General features: G+C 37.6%; 2 protein-coding genes across 2 annotated transcripts; one reads left to right on the top strand and one right to left on the bottom strand.

Annotated features, from left to right (window-relative positions):
- The first annotated feature begins 7875 nt into the window (after positions 1 to 7875).
- Positions 7876 to 10031, top strand: LOC131312000 (protein CELLULOSE SYNTHASE INTERACTIVE 3). Its single transcript, XM_058339686.1, has one exon. It carries the CDS (start codon positions 8013 to 8015, stop codon positions 9684 to 9686), a length of 1674 nt encoding a protein of 557 aa, XP_058195669.1. The 5' UTR covers positions 7876 to 8012; the 3' UTR covers positions 9687 to 10031.
- Positions 10032 to 12896: 2865 nt separating this feature from the next.
- Positions 12897 to 14964, bottom strand: LOC131312001 (CASP-like protein 1F1). Its single transcript, XM_058339687.1, has 3 exons — positions 14568 to 14964; positions 13449 to 13572; positions 12897 to 13368 (listed from the first exon to the last, which is right to left on the bottom strand). Exons 1-3 carry the CDS (start codon positions 14765 to 14767, stop codon positions 13156 to 13158), a joined length of 537 nt encoding a protein of 178 aa, XP_058195670.1. The 5' UTR covers positions 14768 to 14964; the 3' UTR covers positions 12897 to 13155.
- Between the last annotated feature and the right edge of the window lie 2834 nt (positions 14965 to 17798).

Here is a 17798-nt window from a genome sequence, read left to right as displayed (position 1 = left end):
TCAAGGAATTAAGAGATTTGAGAACCTAATTAATTAGATCGAGACAATTTAGTCAAATCTTATTGTTCTTTATCACCTCATTATTCCAGGGGCTACTCTCAAGCCCACGTGAAGTTATACCAACACTCTAGGAGTACCGTCACGTGGTACTCCGGACCACTTTACAACCATGGACCCCACAAAAATGTGCGGTTGTAAAGTGATCCGAAGTACCACGTGACGGTCTTCCCGAAGTATTGAATAATTACTCGCCGACCAATATGGAGCTCAAATCTTCCGTACCTAACTTTGTTTGTAACGACAATTCGGTGCATATATTTTTATAAATCGGATCACGTAGAAATATTTTCACCTATGTTCCGGAGCATTTTTCGGTCATTGAATGACACGAGAATCTTCTCATCTCTGAAAATTTTTACGTGATCCAACATACCAATTAAAATGCACCGAAACACCGGTACAGATTTGAGGAGCTCTAAATGGACATCCCAAAAAAAATAAATTCAAAGCTAGCTCTTTCTGGCTGAGCTTTTGACTTAATTTGTTCCAAATGACTTTTAGACAAATTAAGGCCCTCGTGGATGAACTTTGAACACATGTAGCTCTGAAATTTCAAGTGCATTAATATTCGAAGCTTCTCTAGTTAAAAAGTTGCCAAACAGGTCACTAGCCCATCCCCCTTGCTTATCAACCTTTTATTTAGTCCACTGGAATATTGAGGCACTTATCTGCATCATGTACTTATCCATGTGTCAACTGTTTTTTTAGCTAAAAAAGACTAGAATAAAGTGAAAGATGCTAAATTATTTTGTTGTTGGTTGTTTTTTGTTCCGGAAACGATGAGAAAATCAATATGTATTTGACAGATAATAGTCTATTTTTATTGCTCAGGTGTTCGGGCCAAATGTATAATAATAGTCTATTTGATGGGAAATAGCCTATTATGATTCACATGTAATCCGTTTATTTGAGAGAACTAATTATATTGCGGCGATATAAAATTTAGAACATATGTACCACATTTTGTGCCAATATGTAGTTTTATTGAATGATAAGTGACGAGATTAATAATATAGAAAACTTCGATGATTTTTGGTGTATCGATCACACTGGGTGGGATTTCATATTTCATGAATGTTAAATCCAAGCCCTAAAATTTTCAACCAGACAATAAATGAACGAGCAAATGAACAAGTCCACTCAGATATATAGTCTAATCTGATGCTCATATCCATGCAAATGAACGAGCTCATAAGTTAAACAATTTTCTTTCATTCTTTTTATTTTTTTTGATAGGCGACAACAGTTTTATTAAGGACACTTGACATATGATACATCAAGTGGTAGATCAGTTCCAAATCAACTACTCCGACAACATTATGGTATTGTTTGGCATTTCTTGATGTGTGTGTGCATATAACTTTGTGTGTGACTAATTTGCAATAACAAAAAAAAAAACCAATCCTCAAGCAACCGGGTTATATGGCTGGACAAAGTATTGTGGCAAAACAACGAATCCAATTGGGAAGTCTTTGGTTCAAACCTTGCTTTAGACGAGGTGGTGTTGCAGTGGTGGTTTGTACCCTATAGAGCAATGTAAGTTCTCTCGATGTTTGACAAAAGAAAAGGTGATTGAAACTATTGGACTTGGTTTTTTTTTATCACAAACTATTGGACTTGTCGATGCACCCAAAAAGAAGAAGAAGAAGAAACTACTATCGGCACCAAGGCCCAACTTTGTTCAATCGTTGGGCCTATTTTGTTTTGTTTTTTTCCCTTTTTGCAAATGCCCCTAGCAGTATCCAAGAATGATGTGAATCTCTTCAATTGAACATCTCCATTCTCCAGACTCCAGGTAGCACTGTAGGGGGAAAAAAAACCAGAAAGCCTACGCCCACCGTGCACTTTTTACCGTTCCCTCCACCGTCCAAAAGTGTCATTTTTGGACGGTCCGGATTTGAAAAAACTCTTTTAGGAAAGAGTTTTTTTAAAATCCGCACCATTGATTGCCGAGACGGACATTGAGATTTTGAGCTGTAAAACAGAGCAGTGTGCGTAACACCGTTGTAAAAAAAATCTCCAGGTGATGCCTCAAATTAGTTCCAGACTGAAATTTTTAAGGATTTGGCTAAACTTTATGCGCTCCAATAGATCCTTCAAACACGAACTCGTCACTCAAATTCTTTTTCTCGCTCTTTGGAAGTATGAACAAGAATAACGTCAGTAGCATTTCTCTACTTGGTTTAACTATTTTTGTGAAGGCCAGAGGAAAACCCTAGTAAATAATAAAAATTCAATTGGTAAGTACTTGATCAAAACAAATTCGTCGCGATGAAAATTGAAAATTTGAACATCCATTTTGTAACAGGAACATGATTGCAGCAGATGACTATCAAGTATCAATGTCTGCTCAATCTTGATTGTCAAAATGAGATCAATGATGGGCTTTACCGAAATTTTAGCTATTTCTCTGATGTGATAAATTCTTATGTGATTCCACATGTCATCATCTAAAAATAGAACTCCACCCAATTCTATTTGATGATCCAATCTGATTAGTTTCTAAGTGTCAATGTATTTACCATTAGTCCCAAAACTAAGATCGTTTGGATTTGGATATAGCTATGCATCTAAACGAAACATATTTGTCATAAACAGAGATATAGATGGCCAAACTTTTTTACTGTTCGTTTATGTGCGGATAAAAATAATTCGACCAAGTCTACACCACACGACCGATGCTTGATCGTCCAGGCTTTTTGCATGAATCATGAGCAATCGAGATCTAGCCCACATGAGAGATCCACATGAAATGATCTTGATTCCTTTTTCTTGTTTTTTTCCCCTTCAGAAGTCAACAATGGAGATGCAAATAAAAACAAATAATCTATTTTTAAAAATGTGGTGAGTCAACTGGAACCAGAAAAATTAATGTAAAAACAATGTTCACTAATTAACCAAATGTTAGCATTTCATAGGACACCCCAAAACAACTTCCAACCTACAAATTCAAAATGAAATGAAGTTCCCAAGTGGGTATTGCATTATTAAACAGGATATTTAATTATTAAAGGTCAACAGAAGATAAACTCATCCTACTGACAGCAGCCCTAATTATATATGTTTAATTTTCCCCCCTTGTAATCAATCAATTGACCTAATTAATTAACTCAGTATTGTGCTTGAAGGTTAATATTCTAGGCATGCTCGCTCCATTATCGCAAAGATTTGTGAGATGATTAAGCGAGCAAGTAATTAATGGAGCACAAAGTGTGTAGGGCACTGAATAATCTCCAGGTGCGGTACTGAATGTTTAATTCTGAGGATGGATAGCAGCCATGAGTGATATAATGTGCGTGCGTGTACCTACGTCTTCGAAAGGAAGATGATCTTCTCTGGGTGTTGTAGTGCGCCATTCGCACTACACCGGAAATGGACGACTCAAATTTTAGATCGATGATGGTTTGGAGATTGGTAGATTTTCTTCAATCAGTCAAGAGATATAACTGCCAATTTGCCAAATTCAACAAGTTTGGTAAATTTCTTCTAACATTGTCTTATACCTAGATTAGGTTAGGTTGTCGTGTGAGTCAAGGATCTAAACTAGGGTTTAGCATTAGGTTTGTATCAAGAAATGTCCACACATATACCCTTTCAAGAGAGCTACAAAGCAGAAGAAGTTACATCCGAACACAAAACGTTAACTAACAAAACTGGAGCATTGGAAGCCCAGTTCAGAGAAAGCCTCCCTTTGCTGACAACTATGCCGGCCGCTTGATGGACAATTATATTAGCAGATCGCCTAACCAATTACAGCTTGAAATTCTTCTACCGATCGAATAAACTCCGGAATATCCATGATCACCATTGGGAAGACCTTTCAACAGGTTAATTGTTATTACACAAAATGTAATCATTTTTATACTGAAGTTGGCCGTAAATAATGTGGTGACAATAGAAAAACAAAGATGAATGTGATTTTCTACAATTTCTATCAGCTGTAATTAACTTTCTTATTTTTAAATTTTAATGGGAGTCATGGGAATTTTTTTCCCGGAAATTGATGTTCTATTCTTTCTACTACTACATCATCGACCTTAACCTGACAGATCATTTTGACTTCATGAGTGTGTGTGGTTTTTTTTTTTTTTTTTTTTTGAAACGGCAAAAATTTATTGGGCTTCATGATTGTGTTGAACGATGGCATGTGTACCCCTTCATGCCAAAAATTTTTTTTTCCGGTACATAAGACAAAAAGAGGACGGATACGCAAATGACATGCCACTTGGTTGTCAATGACTCAATAAGGTAGGAAAAATTCAAAAAAACACAATGTTCAATACATAAACAATTTGGATTTGAGATTTCGGACTTGAAATAAGTGTTGGCCCGATCCATGAAAAAGTAAGGTAGTGATAAAGGTTGTTGCACACATGATATTGAGCTTACATAATTCTTCAAATACAATGTTTCGCTCTCGTGCTCTCAATATTTGCTCTCTCGAATGTTACTAGTTTGGAATGCATTTCAAAAACTCTTTCACACTCGCACTCACACTAGGCGCTTCCGCTAACGTATTCGCACGCGAATTAGACTTTCTTTTGACCACCAAAAGAAGACTTACGAAAAATGGAAAATTAATGGAAAAAGGTGCTCCACTCCTTCTATAGTAACAAAAAATAGGAAAACTTTTGAGTTGGCGGCTAGAAAGTCGCCCATTTTCAACTCCCGCTCTATGGTTCCCGCTACAATTTGATTACGACGTAAATCGTACTTCCGTCAACGACCGTTGACGCTACCTTCTGGCCAGGCTAGAGTAACAGCTGAAAATATTCAGTTTCAGTTAAACAGAAGGGTGACTAAACTGTATATAAATTACAGTATTCGGGAATTTGAATTACTTTTATTTGTATTTACAAATTCAAGTCAAGCTTGCGCATATAGATATTTGGATCAATAGGCTCATTAACAAAGAGTCATTTTGTAAATATTGCAAAGATAGAGATAAATTAATAAATATCCCAAATATGTGAAGATCTTTCCTTCCATTTTGATCTTTTATTTTTCCAATAATTTTACAATAAGAATGAAAAAATTTTAAGTAAGATTTGCATAAATTTACTTCTTCATCAAATCCCATGAAAATTTAGAAATGATTTTGACACTCCCATTTTTTCATATCCCACTCTTCTTTCTTTGACTTTAAGTGAAAAAAATAAACTTTTAACACTTTAAAAAAAAAATGGAGTGTAGATATCAAAACATGAATTGTGAAAATCGCTCCCCAAAAATTTTCCACGGAATCATTTAAAGGGTTTAGTGAGCAAACGTGAATTTGCCATCATCTTTCTTTCGGTTAGGATTTACTTTGGCAAATATTATACAACATAAATTGATTTTCTAATGTTGAGAAGTTACAGTAAAAAACTGAACAAACAATATTTGTGTGTGTATACATTTTTTTCACTTCAAAACGTTACGAGCTTAAACTTTGGCTTCATAGCTAAAAACTTTACGAGTTTAAGCTCATCATAATAAAAAAAATTCAAATGAGAGTCTAGCTTAGTCGTTAGAAATTTCCAAACTTGAACCAAGGTCAAACGTATATTTGGCTTGTTTCGCTCGATTAGCGCCCCCGGTCACCATTGACCCCATCTACCGTTTGCAAAAGACGTCTAGAAGTCGTGACAGTGAGAATTTAACATGACTCATCATGATAAAAAAAATTCAAACAGTCTTTAGAAAATTTTCCAAACCCGAACCGAGTTTAAATATGTGTTTGACTTGTTTCGCTCAATTAGCGCTCCGGTCACCATTGACCCCATCTGCCGTTTGCAAAAGACTTCCGGAAGTCGTGACAGTGAGGATTTGACGTGCCTGTGAGGTTAGAAAAGACCGGGTAAAAGACGGAAAAACTTGGGAACTTTTCGTAGAGCAGTTTCGTCGTTCAATGTACTGTCGGTCCCATAAAAGTTCCACCAGTATTTAATCGGAAAGCGAATGGGCCCCACATCCGACCTCATTTTAGAGTAATTTATTCAATGACCCTCGGAGCACCGAAACATGGTACCGTAACGCATCAATCACCGTACATTTCACATTCCACCCATTTATACGGGAATCTTGTAAGAGCATCTCCGCTCTTTATTCAAATCTTGTCGCAAATTTAAATTTGAGTAAAAATTATCCAAAATCCTCTTCGCCTCTTTACCCAGACCTATACCAAATTTGAGTATTACTCGAAATTTATTTAGACTCAAATTTCACACATTTAAATTTATAATATTGCCATTAATACAGTTTTTATTCAAATTTGTGCATATTTGTGTTTGGGTAATTGGGTTTGAGTTTATCCATTGGAACACACAATACAATAAAGCTTTTACTCAAATTTAAGTAGGGGTGGAAATGGTCTAAATGTAATCGGAATGTGTTGGATAAAACGGTGCTTACAAAAGCACCCGATGATTTTTCTCCCGAAAGTATCTTTCACAACTCAGATTGTCACTCGGGATGTGTACACTGTACAGTATTTATAAGGTCCCGTTACAGAAATTTTTTTAAAAAATAACAGCTTATTTCATATTTTTAAATTTAAAAATAATATAAATATAAAATAATTTTTAAATTTTTTTTGCACCGTATAAAAGATCTTAATGAGATCTATCAAACAAGATCTATATTGGTAGGAAAATTATGATAGTATGCGTAAACATATTATTTTTGAGCTTGAAATTGCCTTCTTAAAAAATACGTACTTAAATCGAGTTGTGGAACGAAGCCTAAGTATTTGTACTTTCACTATACACGCAATGCGCGGGTGCTGCCACGATGTGGTACGAATTCTCTAATGCGAATTTTATCACGAGTGATCTAAATTTTAAATTTAAGTGTGGCTTAAAAAAAGGTTAGTGGGTGATAAGAAAAAGGTTATTTAAATTAGTTGGTGATAAGAAAAATTATAGTGATAGCATTGAATAATCTATCCAAAAGTAGTTATGGGAGACACAGTCTTTTTTGTTGGCACTTCAAAATTCAAATAATTTAGTACGATGGTAAAGATAACTCTTAAATTTTTTAAAAATTACTATTAGAATAATTTGTGTGGTGATATCATTACTTGTGAATAACTACAATATGCACACATGTTGCATTCTACTCCTTCCGTCTCATTTTCATTGTTTATTTTTGAATTGCGTGTCATTTTTGAATTACTTATATCTTTCAATTTATAATATTTTTTATAATTTAGAAAAACTTTATATTATAAAACTAATCGAATTCTATCAAATGAGATCCATACTAAAAGATATAAACAAAAGACATAAAAGAGACAAACATTATAATAGACAATAAAAATGGGGCGGAGAAAGTATCTTTTTAATGCATATATTATAAGCACGTCAGTCCATAAATGTAAAGATATATGAATAGTTTAGAACCAACATTGACAATATAATAGTAATAACATTTCCAGTAAGAAAGGAAAATGAAGCACTCTTCTTCGATTTGGGGATCTGTTGTGCTTGTCATGCCTAAAAAATGGGTGTCTTAAACTCAAAACGTTATTCATATCATTTACTTCATAGAGCTCGATGCATAGAATATCTGAATTATTCACTTCATATAGCTCGAAGCATAGAATATAACTCTGTAAAATTCAACTCAATAAGACATCGGCAATCTAAGTAAAATATTTTCAAACTTTATTCTTCGGGCGCTGTTATCACTGTACAATATTTACAAACAAAAATAGACTTATTTCGAGATTTTAGAAGGAGCGTGCTTAGAACGCGCTTAGGCTGCATCTAGCCTTCACTAATACCGTTAAATTACTATTTTTCTTCCTTCCGCATATTCACATGCTCGTAATCTTTCCTACATTTTCCACTCACCATCACATTCTACTCTCCCCTCTCTCTCTCTCTCTCTCTCTCTCTCTCTTAACCCTAAACACTCTCTCTCTCATATCTGTATCTAACCTGCAACCACCGGAGAGAAAAACCCTGGCCATGAAAATACCAGATGAAACCGAAGAAACCCCGCTCAACCACACAACCCACCTCCTCCAAGCCCTCCTCGACGCCACCCCCCGCGCCCACCACTTCAAATCCAAATGGTCCTCCATCGCCGCCAAGCTCACCTCTCTCTCCTCCCACCTCTCCTCTCTCTCCTCCCCCAACACCCCCACCCCAACCAACCCTCTCTCTCTAGACCTCCTCCGCTCCCTCTCCCTCACCCTCTCCTCCGCCCTCTCCCTCCTCACCCCCTGCCTCTCCCCCTCCCCACTCCCCAGCGGCAAGCTCAAGACCCAGAACGACGTCGACTCCATCTCCGCCCGCCTCGACCGCCACCTCAACGACCTCCACGTCTTGCTTAAATCCGGCGTCCTTCACGACGACGCCGTTTCCGTCTCCCCGTCCTCCAAGCGCGACTCCACACGCGCCGAGGCCAGGAACTTGATCACTCGGCTCCAGATCGGCACCGTCGAATCCAAAAACTCGGCGATGGACTCGCTCCTAACCCTCCTCCAAGAGGACGACAAAAACGTCCTAATCGCCGTGGCGCAGGGGGTCGTTCCCGTGCTCGTTCGCCTACTGGATTGCAGCTCCTCCTTCGAGGTCAAGGAAAAAACCGTCAACGCCATCTCTAGGGTTTCCGCCGTCGATTCGAGCAAACACGTCTTAATCGCCGAGGGTTTGGTACTTCTAAACAACCTTCTTAGAGTAGTTGAATCGGGAAGCGGTGTGGCGAGGGAAAAAGCCTGTATTGCCCTCAAGGCCCTGACCCACTCGAGGGAGAACGCGAGGGCAATTGGGTCAAGAGGGGGGATTTCGTCTCTGCTGGCGATTTGCGAGGCCGGCACGCCGAGCTCGCAGGCCGCAGCGGCCAGGGTCTTGCGCGATTTATCTTTGTTTGAGGAAGTGAAAGAGAATTTTATAGAGGAAAATGCTCTTCGAATACTTCTTACGTTGCTTGCTTCGGGGACTAGTTTGGCGCAGGAGAATGCGATTGGGTGTTTGTGTAATTTGGTGAAGGATGATTTTCAGTTGAAGTTGTTGGTTGCCAGAGAAGGTGGGATAGATAGTTTGAAAAGTTACTGGGATTCTGTTTCTAATGTGAAAAGTCTCGAGGTGGCAGTCGAGCTGGTGAGGCATTTAGCTACTTTGAATCCAATTTGTGAGATTCTAGTGTCTAACGGGTTCTTGAATAGGGTTGTGTCCGTTTTGAGTTGCGGGGTTTTGGGAGTGAGGATTTCGGCTGCCAAAGCGGTTTACGAATTGGGTTTTAATACGAAAACCCGAAAGGAGTTGGGGGAATTGGGGTGCATTGCGCCGCTGGTTAGGATGATGGAAGGGAAAGTGGGGGAGGAGAGAGAATCGGCTGTGAAGGCGCTGTCGAATCTGATGGGTTTTGCTGGGAATCGAAGCGTTTTTAGGAAAGAAGAGAGGGGGATTGTTGTTGCAGTGCAGCTTTTGGATCCTTTGACGAGAAATTTGGATAGGAAATACCCTGTTTCTCTGTTGGCCTCACTTGTTCATTCCAAGAAGTGCCGGAAACAGATGATCGCGGCTGGTGCTTGTGGCTTCTTGCAAAAACTCGTTGAGATGGATGTGGAGGGGGCTAAGAAGCTGCTGGAAAGCCTTGGAAAGGGAAAGATTTGGGGCGTTTTTGCAAGACCATAGAAGATTGGGGGTCGCCGACAAATTATTTGATCTGTATGTATACTAGATTGTGCTTTTTTGGTTTGCTTTCTCCTGGTTAGTTAATTTGTTCATATTTGCTCTTAGGATTCGTGGTAGAAGAGTACATGTTGATTAGTCTAATTGCTGGTGAGAGCTTCTGTTTAGAGGTGTAATCTCCGTTTGGTGAGCTAACTTGGTTGGATTTTGTGCTTTTCTGCCAGAGTCAATAAATTAGTAATAAGGATGTATTTTCTTTAGCTCACACATTGTACATTCAGTTGTGCTGTTTATGGAGTGCTCCTGCTTCTTGTATACGATCATCATTATAGCTTTTGTTTGGCTTGAGATGCTTTCTTGATGGGTTGTTGAGCATTTTTAGTCCTTTGATGCAGCTGGTGCGAAAGAGTAGATTTCACTTAATTATGGGCCATTTGCAATTTATCTAATCGTACTGTTAGATTATGCTACTTTCTAAATTCTAAGCAATATCCTTGACTATTTTTCACTGTCTAAAAAGTGGGTGAGGCGGCAACTAGGTGTAGCATCCATCCCCTAGGTGTGAGTCGTGTGACAACAGGGACTCTAAACCTGTGGTGGATCTTGGAAGGGACCAAAGAGCTATGCCCCACCATAGGCAAGCGACCGGTAGGTGGGAACTTAATTGACTTTGCTGGAGGGCATGGTTTAGGGCGTTGACAGCACGACTCGAACCTGTGACTGCCCAGGACCCAAACCTTGTGGAAGTAACCCATTAACCACCAAGCTACCACCTACCACTGTGGCAATATCCATGCCTTGATTTGGTTGTTTAGATACCCATATCTGTCTCTATTTAAGGGATCAATAATCATTCTTCCATGGATTCCATTTTGCCGGCTTATTGTTATGATGATTTAGGCATTACTTTTAACCTTTCTTTTGTGTTTCTCTAGCAAATTGTCAAAGATAGTCTTTCCATTGAGCTCATTATATTGTCATGCTTCTTGTATTTGCTTGTTGTATTTGATTCCCATGGTTATTTTTCTTTGCTTTCCGAGATACTTGTTTGATTGGTTATTGATTTGTATCATTTGATTTTTTTTCTTTTCCGTAGTTGGTGCTAGAGGTGAGGAGGCTTCACTTAGTTTATGTACATGTGCCATGTCCCTAATTGGAAGAGCGTGCTAAACTCTTTAGTAATATGTTTGCCTTGCTTATTGGAATACCCATTTTCTTTCCCATTTTAATAGTTTGACAAACATTCTACTGCAGATTCCATTACTCTTGCTTAATTGTTGTTAGAACGCAGTTGTTGGCATGTTCTCTAGTGGTATGTTTGGAAATTCAATTTGTCAAGAATAGGAAAACTAAAGAAGAATCACATCACTAATGCATAGCGTGGGTAAACAAAATGAAAATCAGTTCTTTTTTCCAAACAAATTTGTTTATTTTCCTAACTCTCAAGTAAAGAAGGAAATTCTACTTCTGCTGCTAATATTATGTTTTCTCTTGATCTCTCTTCATGAATTCAAGAACACACAAGAGAAAACTTCTCAAAAACTTATACGGTCACCCTCCTCTTAGAGTGTGAGAAGTAACTGATCAAAATGCTACGCATATTTAGTATTCATGTTTACTGTAGGAACTATGTAAACAATTTCCATATTATGGATGCGATGATCTAAGGCACTTTGTAAACACAACTTATCTAAGAAAATGAATGAAATCCCGTATAAAAAAAAGTATGATTATATTGCATGTCCCAATGCCCTTGACTAAGGATTGAATGACTCCAGTGCTTTGATACATACCCATATCCAAACCTATTTTCGAGTCATGTAAGATAGATGATACATACAGAAATGATATCTGTGTTGCATGCATAATCCACGACCTCAAAATCCTTTGCTTGCAGAATCTCTATCTGAAGCATTTTGGTGTCTACATGGTATCCATCTGTTACAATTAATTAGATTATTACGGTGCCTAGCTGTTAAAGATGCCCATCAATGGGGCATATTTGGTATGGTTGGTAGGTTTAGGCCATGTGCATTTGCCCTGCACTTTGTCCCACACTCTGCTTTTCTTATATGCTGCTGGTAGACAAGCAGTGACTAGAACAGGTAAGGATCGGTAGAATTCTCTATGCGTCTCTGATTTTCTGCACTTGTTTAATGAAAAGGACTTAAAAGGATTCTCTTTTGGAAACACACGAGAGAGCAGAAAAGAAGCGATAGTTATTAATTTCCATTTTATATGATGATAAAAAAATCCCTTTTATTTGGATAAATCAGAAGAAAATGTTGTAAAAAAAGGGTTTATGTTTCAGGGATGAGAGGCTATTTTCTTTTCTTTTCTTCTCTTCGAAATTAGCCATTCCAAATGTATTGTACTTGGGGTCCGTTTGGTACCCCTTGGTGTATTAGCTTATTTAATTTTTTTATCCTGAATCTTTGCTTATTTGGTAAATTTGTTTATTCCGCTGCTTGTAGTTGAGATAAAACTATGGGCATGTATCCCGCTTCCACATCATATTTCCTCACGTTTGCGAAATCTAACCTCTGACACGCATAGAACTCGACATCAAAACAAGAACCACATATATCAGACACCTGAGTTCAAAGATTTCTGCTTATTCTGCCCCGTATCTGGTGGGTGAAGAACAAAGGGGAAAAGAACTATTAACAACTTGAGCTAGCCTCAGCTAGGGATGTGGGAAGGATGACAAGATCTTAAGTGGTACTTTGGAAAATCAATAAACAACTGGGACTGTGTTTGGTGAAAAATGCTGCTGCCTCCAGGAGGTTGCAGAAAACTCCTGCTGCTGTTCCTATTGCATTAAGCAAAAGGTATTCGGTTGCTTCCTCTCTTTTACAAGTTTACAAATTGAGCCTTGTTTGACTTTAATGTGCAGTTGTTGCTTAAGCCATGCCAGTTTTCAATCCATTTCCTTAGCTAAGGGCCCGGTTGTTTGATTATGACCATATGAATGGACTATATATTAAAAGCTACCATCTTGGGCTTGTGAAGTCTCATTCGTTTCGGGTCGTGTTTCCGTGAGGGTTCGGGGGACAGCGCCAGCCTATGTAATTGGTGATGTAAATCTAGGTTACAAATAGTTGATATGCGTAACAACCGATGTAATAATTTGTATTGTTTCTTCATCCGATACATAGTGGATGAAACAGGTTTGAGCTGTGGATGAAGTCAACAAACTGTTGGATGCAAACATACCAAATTCTGGATCTTCATATTCCCGAGATAACTTTCCCTCTTTATTAGGCCCAAAAGTTACATCATTGGTCGTACTTTATATTGCGATAGTTTTGTTTAACTTCTTATAGGAAATATATATCATATACATGTATATGAACTACTAATATATCTATGTGTCAAACCGAGATGTTCAAAACCTGATCGTTCCGTAACAATCATCGCGATTGCTGCCCTGATGAGCTTCCATTCTCTTTCAATTGAGAGAAACAGAGCTTCAAGCCTGAATTTTTTTGGCGGAAATGATTGTGAGAAGTAGATACAACACGAAACTGAAGTAGGAGAGAACGACAGCAACGGTCATTTTGTTGCAGAATTTAACAAAATCTCCGCAAATGGCCATCCAGCCAAGGTGATTATTCCCATCTTTGGCCACTAACCCAATTGCAGTGGCGGCGGAGGTTGCCGAAATCACCATTGCTGTCCCAACCTGTCAAAATTCAACTCCAAATCATTTTGAACCGACTTCATAATGTTGGTTAATATGCTTAATTTTGGGAAGAACATTACCAGATCATGCAGAAACATGTAGAAGTAGATTTTTGAATCCGAGCATTTTCGATCAAGATCGATAGCTACGATCAACGACATCACAGAGAAGACACATGCGATTATCGTTGCAGAAGCGAAGTACCTGCAAAATTTGTGAAAATCTTAAGCACTTCCTCTCTCTTTTTATACATTTACGTATGAAGGACAAAACCATAATTTGAACTTCAGAGATTGAGGCCAATCTAAGAGGATTTTCGGAAATATAGATGTTAGTTTTTCGAATTTTGCAGATTAATTGACATAAATTGGAGAACCAACCTCAAGAGATTGACTGAGGTATTGACGATGTGGTATCAATGATTTTTTAACCCACGATTGAAAATTAGTAGATGATACATTTTTCCTATACAGCTCAGCAACTATCAAGCTAGCCAATAGAATGCGGGCCGGGATTGCTACTCTAACTTTAGAGTATCTAATTTGGACAAAAAATAAGATCAAATATGTCACGTTGTGATAATTTTGTTATCCTAGATTTCAATTAGACAAGTGAAGAATTTGATAAATCAAAATTAGCGTAGCCAAGGATTTCCCAGCGTTTATATGATTTTTCGCATGAAAGTTTGTCTCTTAGACCACAAAACTTCATAACCCAAAAAATTTATACTCGTATGATTTTATTTTTATTTTTAAATCCAAGAAAATTCTATTTTACACTATCATAGCGAAAAGGAGAGTGGGGTAGAGTTTGAACCCTCACCAAATGAAGTGTCCATTACCTGCTCTATGAACTTATACTTTTGCGCCGATTTTTAAGTTGTGTCCCGATTTTTATGGATTATGAAAATTCATATGAATTTGTACATTTGACATACCATGTTTTTTTTTTTTGAAACAAGACATACCATGTTAGAACCACAAAAATTCATATGTTAGATCGCGTACTCTTTGCTGTTAGAAATCATACCTTGAGCCGCAAAAATTTGTATCACGAGCTACAAAATTCGTATATGGTGTACTACTCAGTCTAAGGTGCCTAGTGAAACATTACCATTATGTGTGTGTGAGAGAGAGAGTTTTGTGTATGGAGTAGGAATTCGGGATTGAGATTTTTGCTATGGAGTGATTAGTTTTTACTTGAAAGCGGAGGAGTAGCTGTATCGGGCCTCCAACTCGATGCCAGAGACGGTGATAATCTGCTTATCGGTGATCGCAAGGGTTGCAGCAGTTAATGAAACAACAGCTGCCAAAGATCTCAAGGAAATTTGGGATGCCAGGTAGTATTTTTGTGTTTTGAGACGTGGGTCTTGCATGTTTTTTGGTTCACTGATATCCATGGTTAAAAGGGCAGTTCAAGGGTGTAGAAATGGAGGAAAACAGAGCAAAAACAGGGGAGTTGGTGGTGAATGATATGGAGAATCGAGATATGGAAACGGGATGCTATGGCGAGCATTTATATGTATAGAGAGAGAGAGAGAGAGAGAGAGAGAGGATTAGTAAGTCCCAAAAAAGGTCGTTTCCAACTTTTTCCACTTTCAGCTCAACTTTGCAATTCTAAGACGAATGAGTAGTGTATCAGTCTTAAAAACGATCCGGCTATAGTTAAGGCGAGTTCGGGTGCGTTTGTTAAAAACTTGTTAAAGATAAGCTCATTAAGATTTCAAACCTAGCTTGAATAAGTTACTATTCGGCTTGTTCAGCTTAATATGTATGAAAAATTCAAGCTAATTAAAGGTCGTTTGACATTGGCTCGTCTCAAAAAGTTGATAACCTTGAACACATTTTTTAAGCTTGTTAAGTTATCAAACCAAGCATGATCAACTACCTGTTTGGCTCGTTTATCACCTTTAGCTATAGTGCGGCTAGTATGCAGTGACATCGGTTAGTCACAGATTAGTCAATGTTTATAAAAGTTGCCCAACATCAAGTTCTAATCCGTTTGGGGAAGTAGTGGCTGTTTGCGCTCTTTTCCCTTGCGCTCATAGTAGTAGGTTTGAGTAATAGAATTCTCTTACCTCCACAGCCCTTTCAGAAAATGAAGCATTAGATGAACATTTTCCGTTTGAAACAGAGATGACCAGGTGAAGTTTCCTTTTTTTTGGTGCGACGATGGGGACGTACAGGTAGGTTAACTTAACATGTCCGCCTATTGCCTTTAACATGGCGTAGTCACATCCTACCACACCCATGTCAGGACAAAAACTAATAATTCATGACCTCGTGCGATGGCACGAAAGACAATGTTTAGGCCCACCAAGCGGTTACAGAGACTTGAACCTAAACTTTTCCGAGAAATTCCGATCGAGTAGGCCCACCAAGCGGTTACAGAGACTTGAACCTAAACTTTTCCGAAAAATTCCGATCGAGTATCCATTGAACCAACCATTTGGTGGTGATCGACCTAGATGTTGCCTGTATGCATCACCTCCACGCAAAGAAATAGTACCGGAGACATTCGTTTGTTTGTTTGTTTTTTTTAACTTGAGATTTGTCATATTTCTAGACACCCTATTATCCAAAGGAAGTCTTTTATTTTCCAAAATTTGCACAGCTAGATGATGTGTTCCATATATAGGCAGAAAGAAGATGCTTATTCGGTGCGTAACAAATTCGATCCATTTTCGCATTCAATTGACATTCTACTTAATTTGGAAAATAAGGAAGTGAATGAGGTTGGATGGTCATGACCCAATTCAATCTCATGACCCAAAAGAGGTAAATAAAATAGTAGAATTTTGGGTTGGGTAGTAGGATTGGTGAGCAAAAGATAGTATGAAAGAGGTAAATGGCGAAAGCCATGTGTCCCAATCAAGAATTGAGATACAAATAAAATGTGTAAAACTCAAATATGCCATAAGCCCATAACAAGTTTTACCCAATGATTTTCGAATGGGTTAGTACGATTAAGTTACAATAACAAGATATTCTGAGTGTCTGTTTTTTCACGTAAATATTTACGGTATGACTCGCTTTGTATTTGAGCCAGAATTATAAGAAATTTAGAATGGAATAAGAATGTGTTTCCGATTCTGGAAAAAGTTACTGAGATATTGAATCATTTCTAGTTACCGATCTACTCATGAAATGCATACCATGATACCACGGTCTCTAAAAAAAAATTAAAATTGAAAATTTCTGGATTATTCTTCTGAATTAATTCAAATACCGGAATGAGATTAATTTGGAGAGTTAGGTTACGAAAATGGATCTGAGTACTAATAACATTCTCGTTTCTATTGGTCATCAAAACATAGCCGTAGTCCAATCCCTTCTTTAAACGAAATACCATGACTAATTACTATATTTAATTATTGTATTCGGTTACTATTTTGTAACTTCTACCATTTTGACAAAAAAAAGAAAAGAAAAAGAAAAAAAATCACCCTTATGCTGGATTGGGTACTTACCTGGATTCAGTATAGGATGAACATCGGCCCAGCAACTTATAAAGCCGTCTCCACACGACCAAACAATTCTATATTTTGGGCCTATGAAAGCCCAAATGAAATGAAAGAAGGTTATGGATTTTTTGGACTACAATTTAGGGCTTTGTTGGCTCGAATATAATTTCAAGAAGCAATATTGAATTCCTTTTTCAATTTTTGTTTTTGTTTTTGTTTTTGTTTTGGGTAATGCAGAATGTCTCGAACTAATCTTTATCGGCTCATCCCTTAGCCGTTTCACACGCTTACATACGAGATTGTAGGAAAGGAGAATCGGATCTGAAATCTTAGGAAAGTTATTTTCAATTTGCCTTGACCAATTTCAGGATCCTCAAGTTAACGATCAGGCAAATCTTTATTGGCCCCAATATTTGAAATATTCAGCCATCTTAGAATTCAAACTCGCTGCATCTTAGAGGCAAGCTCATTAATTGCTTTCTAATATCCATTGGTCCAAACCCTTCCTTATATTGGGGTTCTCTCAAGAAAGGAAAAATGTGTGCGGAAATCAATGGTATGATTTAGATATTAACTCTCATGTTCCAATAACTAAAATAAGTACTCCTTCTGTCCTCATTCTTTTGTCTCTCATCCTATCCCAACCGGATAAAAAACTAATTATAATTTTTAATTGATAATACTATTTATATGCAGTATGGATCTTGTTTGATAGATCTCAATGAACTCTTTTAAATGACCTAAAAAAATTATAAATTGCAAAATATAATGAATTAAAAAGTGGCACAAACTCACAAAAGTGACTAAAGAATAAAGACGGAGAAAAAAATTACTTTTTAAATTAAATGTAATATATTATCAAAAAATAATCTGTCTCGTAAAATAACAGTGGTAAAGCAATTGTTGGGCACCATTGGTAGGGCGAGTGAAAGTTTTTGATCAAAAAGCGTACAGTGGCTAGTGCATG

This window comes from Rhododendron vialii, chromosome 12a (assembly GCF_030253575.1).
Source record: "Rhododendron vialii isolate Sample 1 chromosome 12a, ASM3025357v1".
In the NCBI taxonomy this organism is placed as follows: domain Eukaryota; kingdom Viridiplantae; phylum Streptophyta; class Magnoliopsida; order Ericales; family Ericaceae; genus Rhododendron; species Rhododendron vialii.
Note: the sequence above shows the minus strand (reverse complement) of the source record. Positions and strands in the feature narration are given on the sequence as shown.

Coding starts and splice junctions, on each gene's coding strand:
- LOC131312000 (XM_058339686.1), top strand. CDS start 8,013: ATGAAAATACCAGATGAAACCGAAGAAACCCCGCTCAACCACACAACC.
- LOC131312001 (XM_058339687.1), bottom strand. CDS start 14,767: ATGGATATCAGTGAACCAAAAAACATGCAAGACCCACGTCTCAAAACA. Junction 13,573..14,567: donor AGCTACTCCTCCGCTTTCAA/GTAAAAACTAAT, acceptor CAAATTTTGCAG/GTACTTCGCTTCTGCAACGA. Junction 13,369..13,448: donor ACATGTTTCTGCATGATCTG/GTAATGTTCTTC, acceptor GAATTTTGACAG/GTTGGGACAGCAATGGTGAT.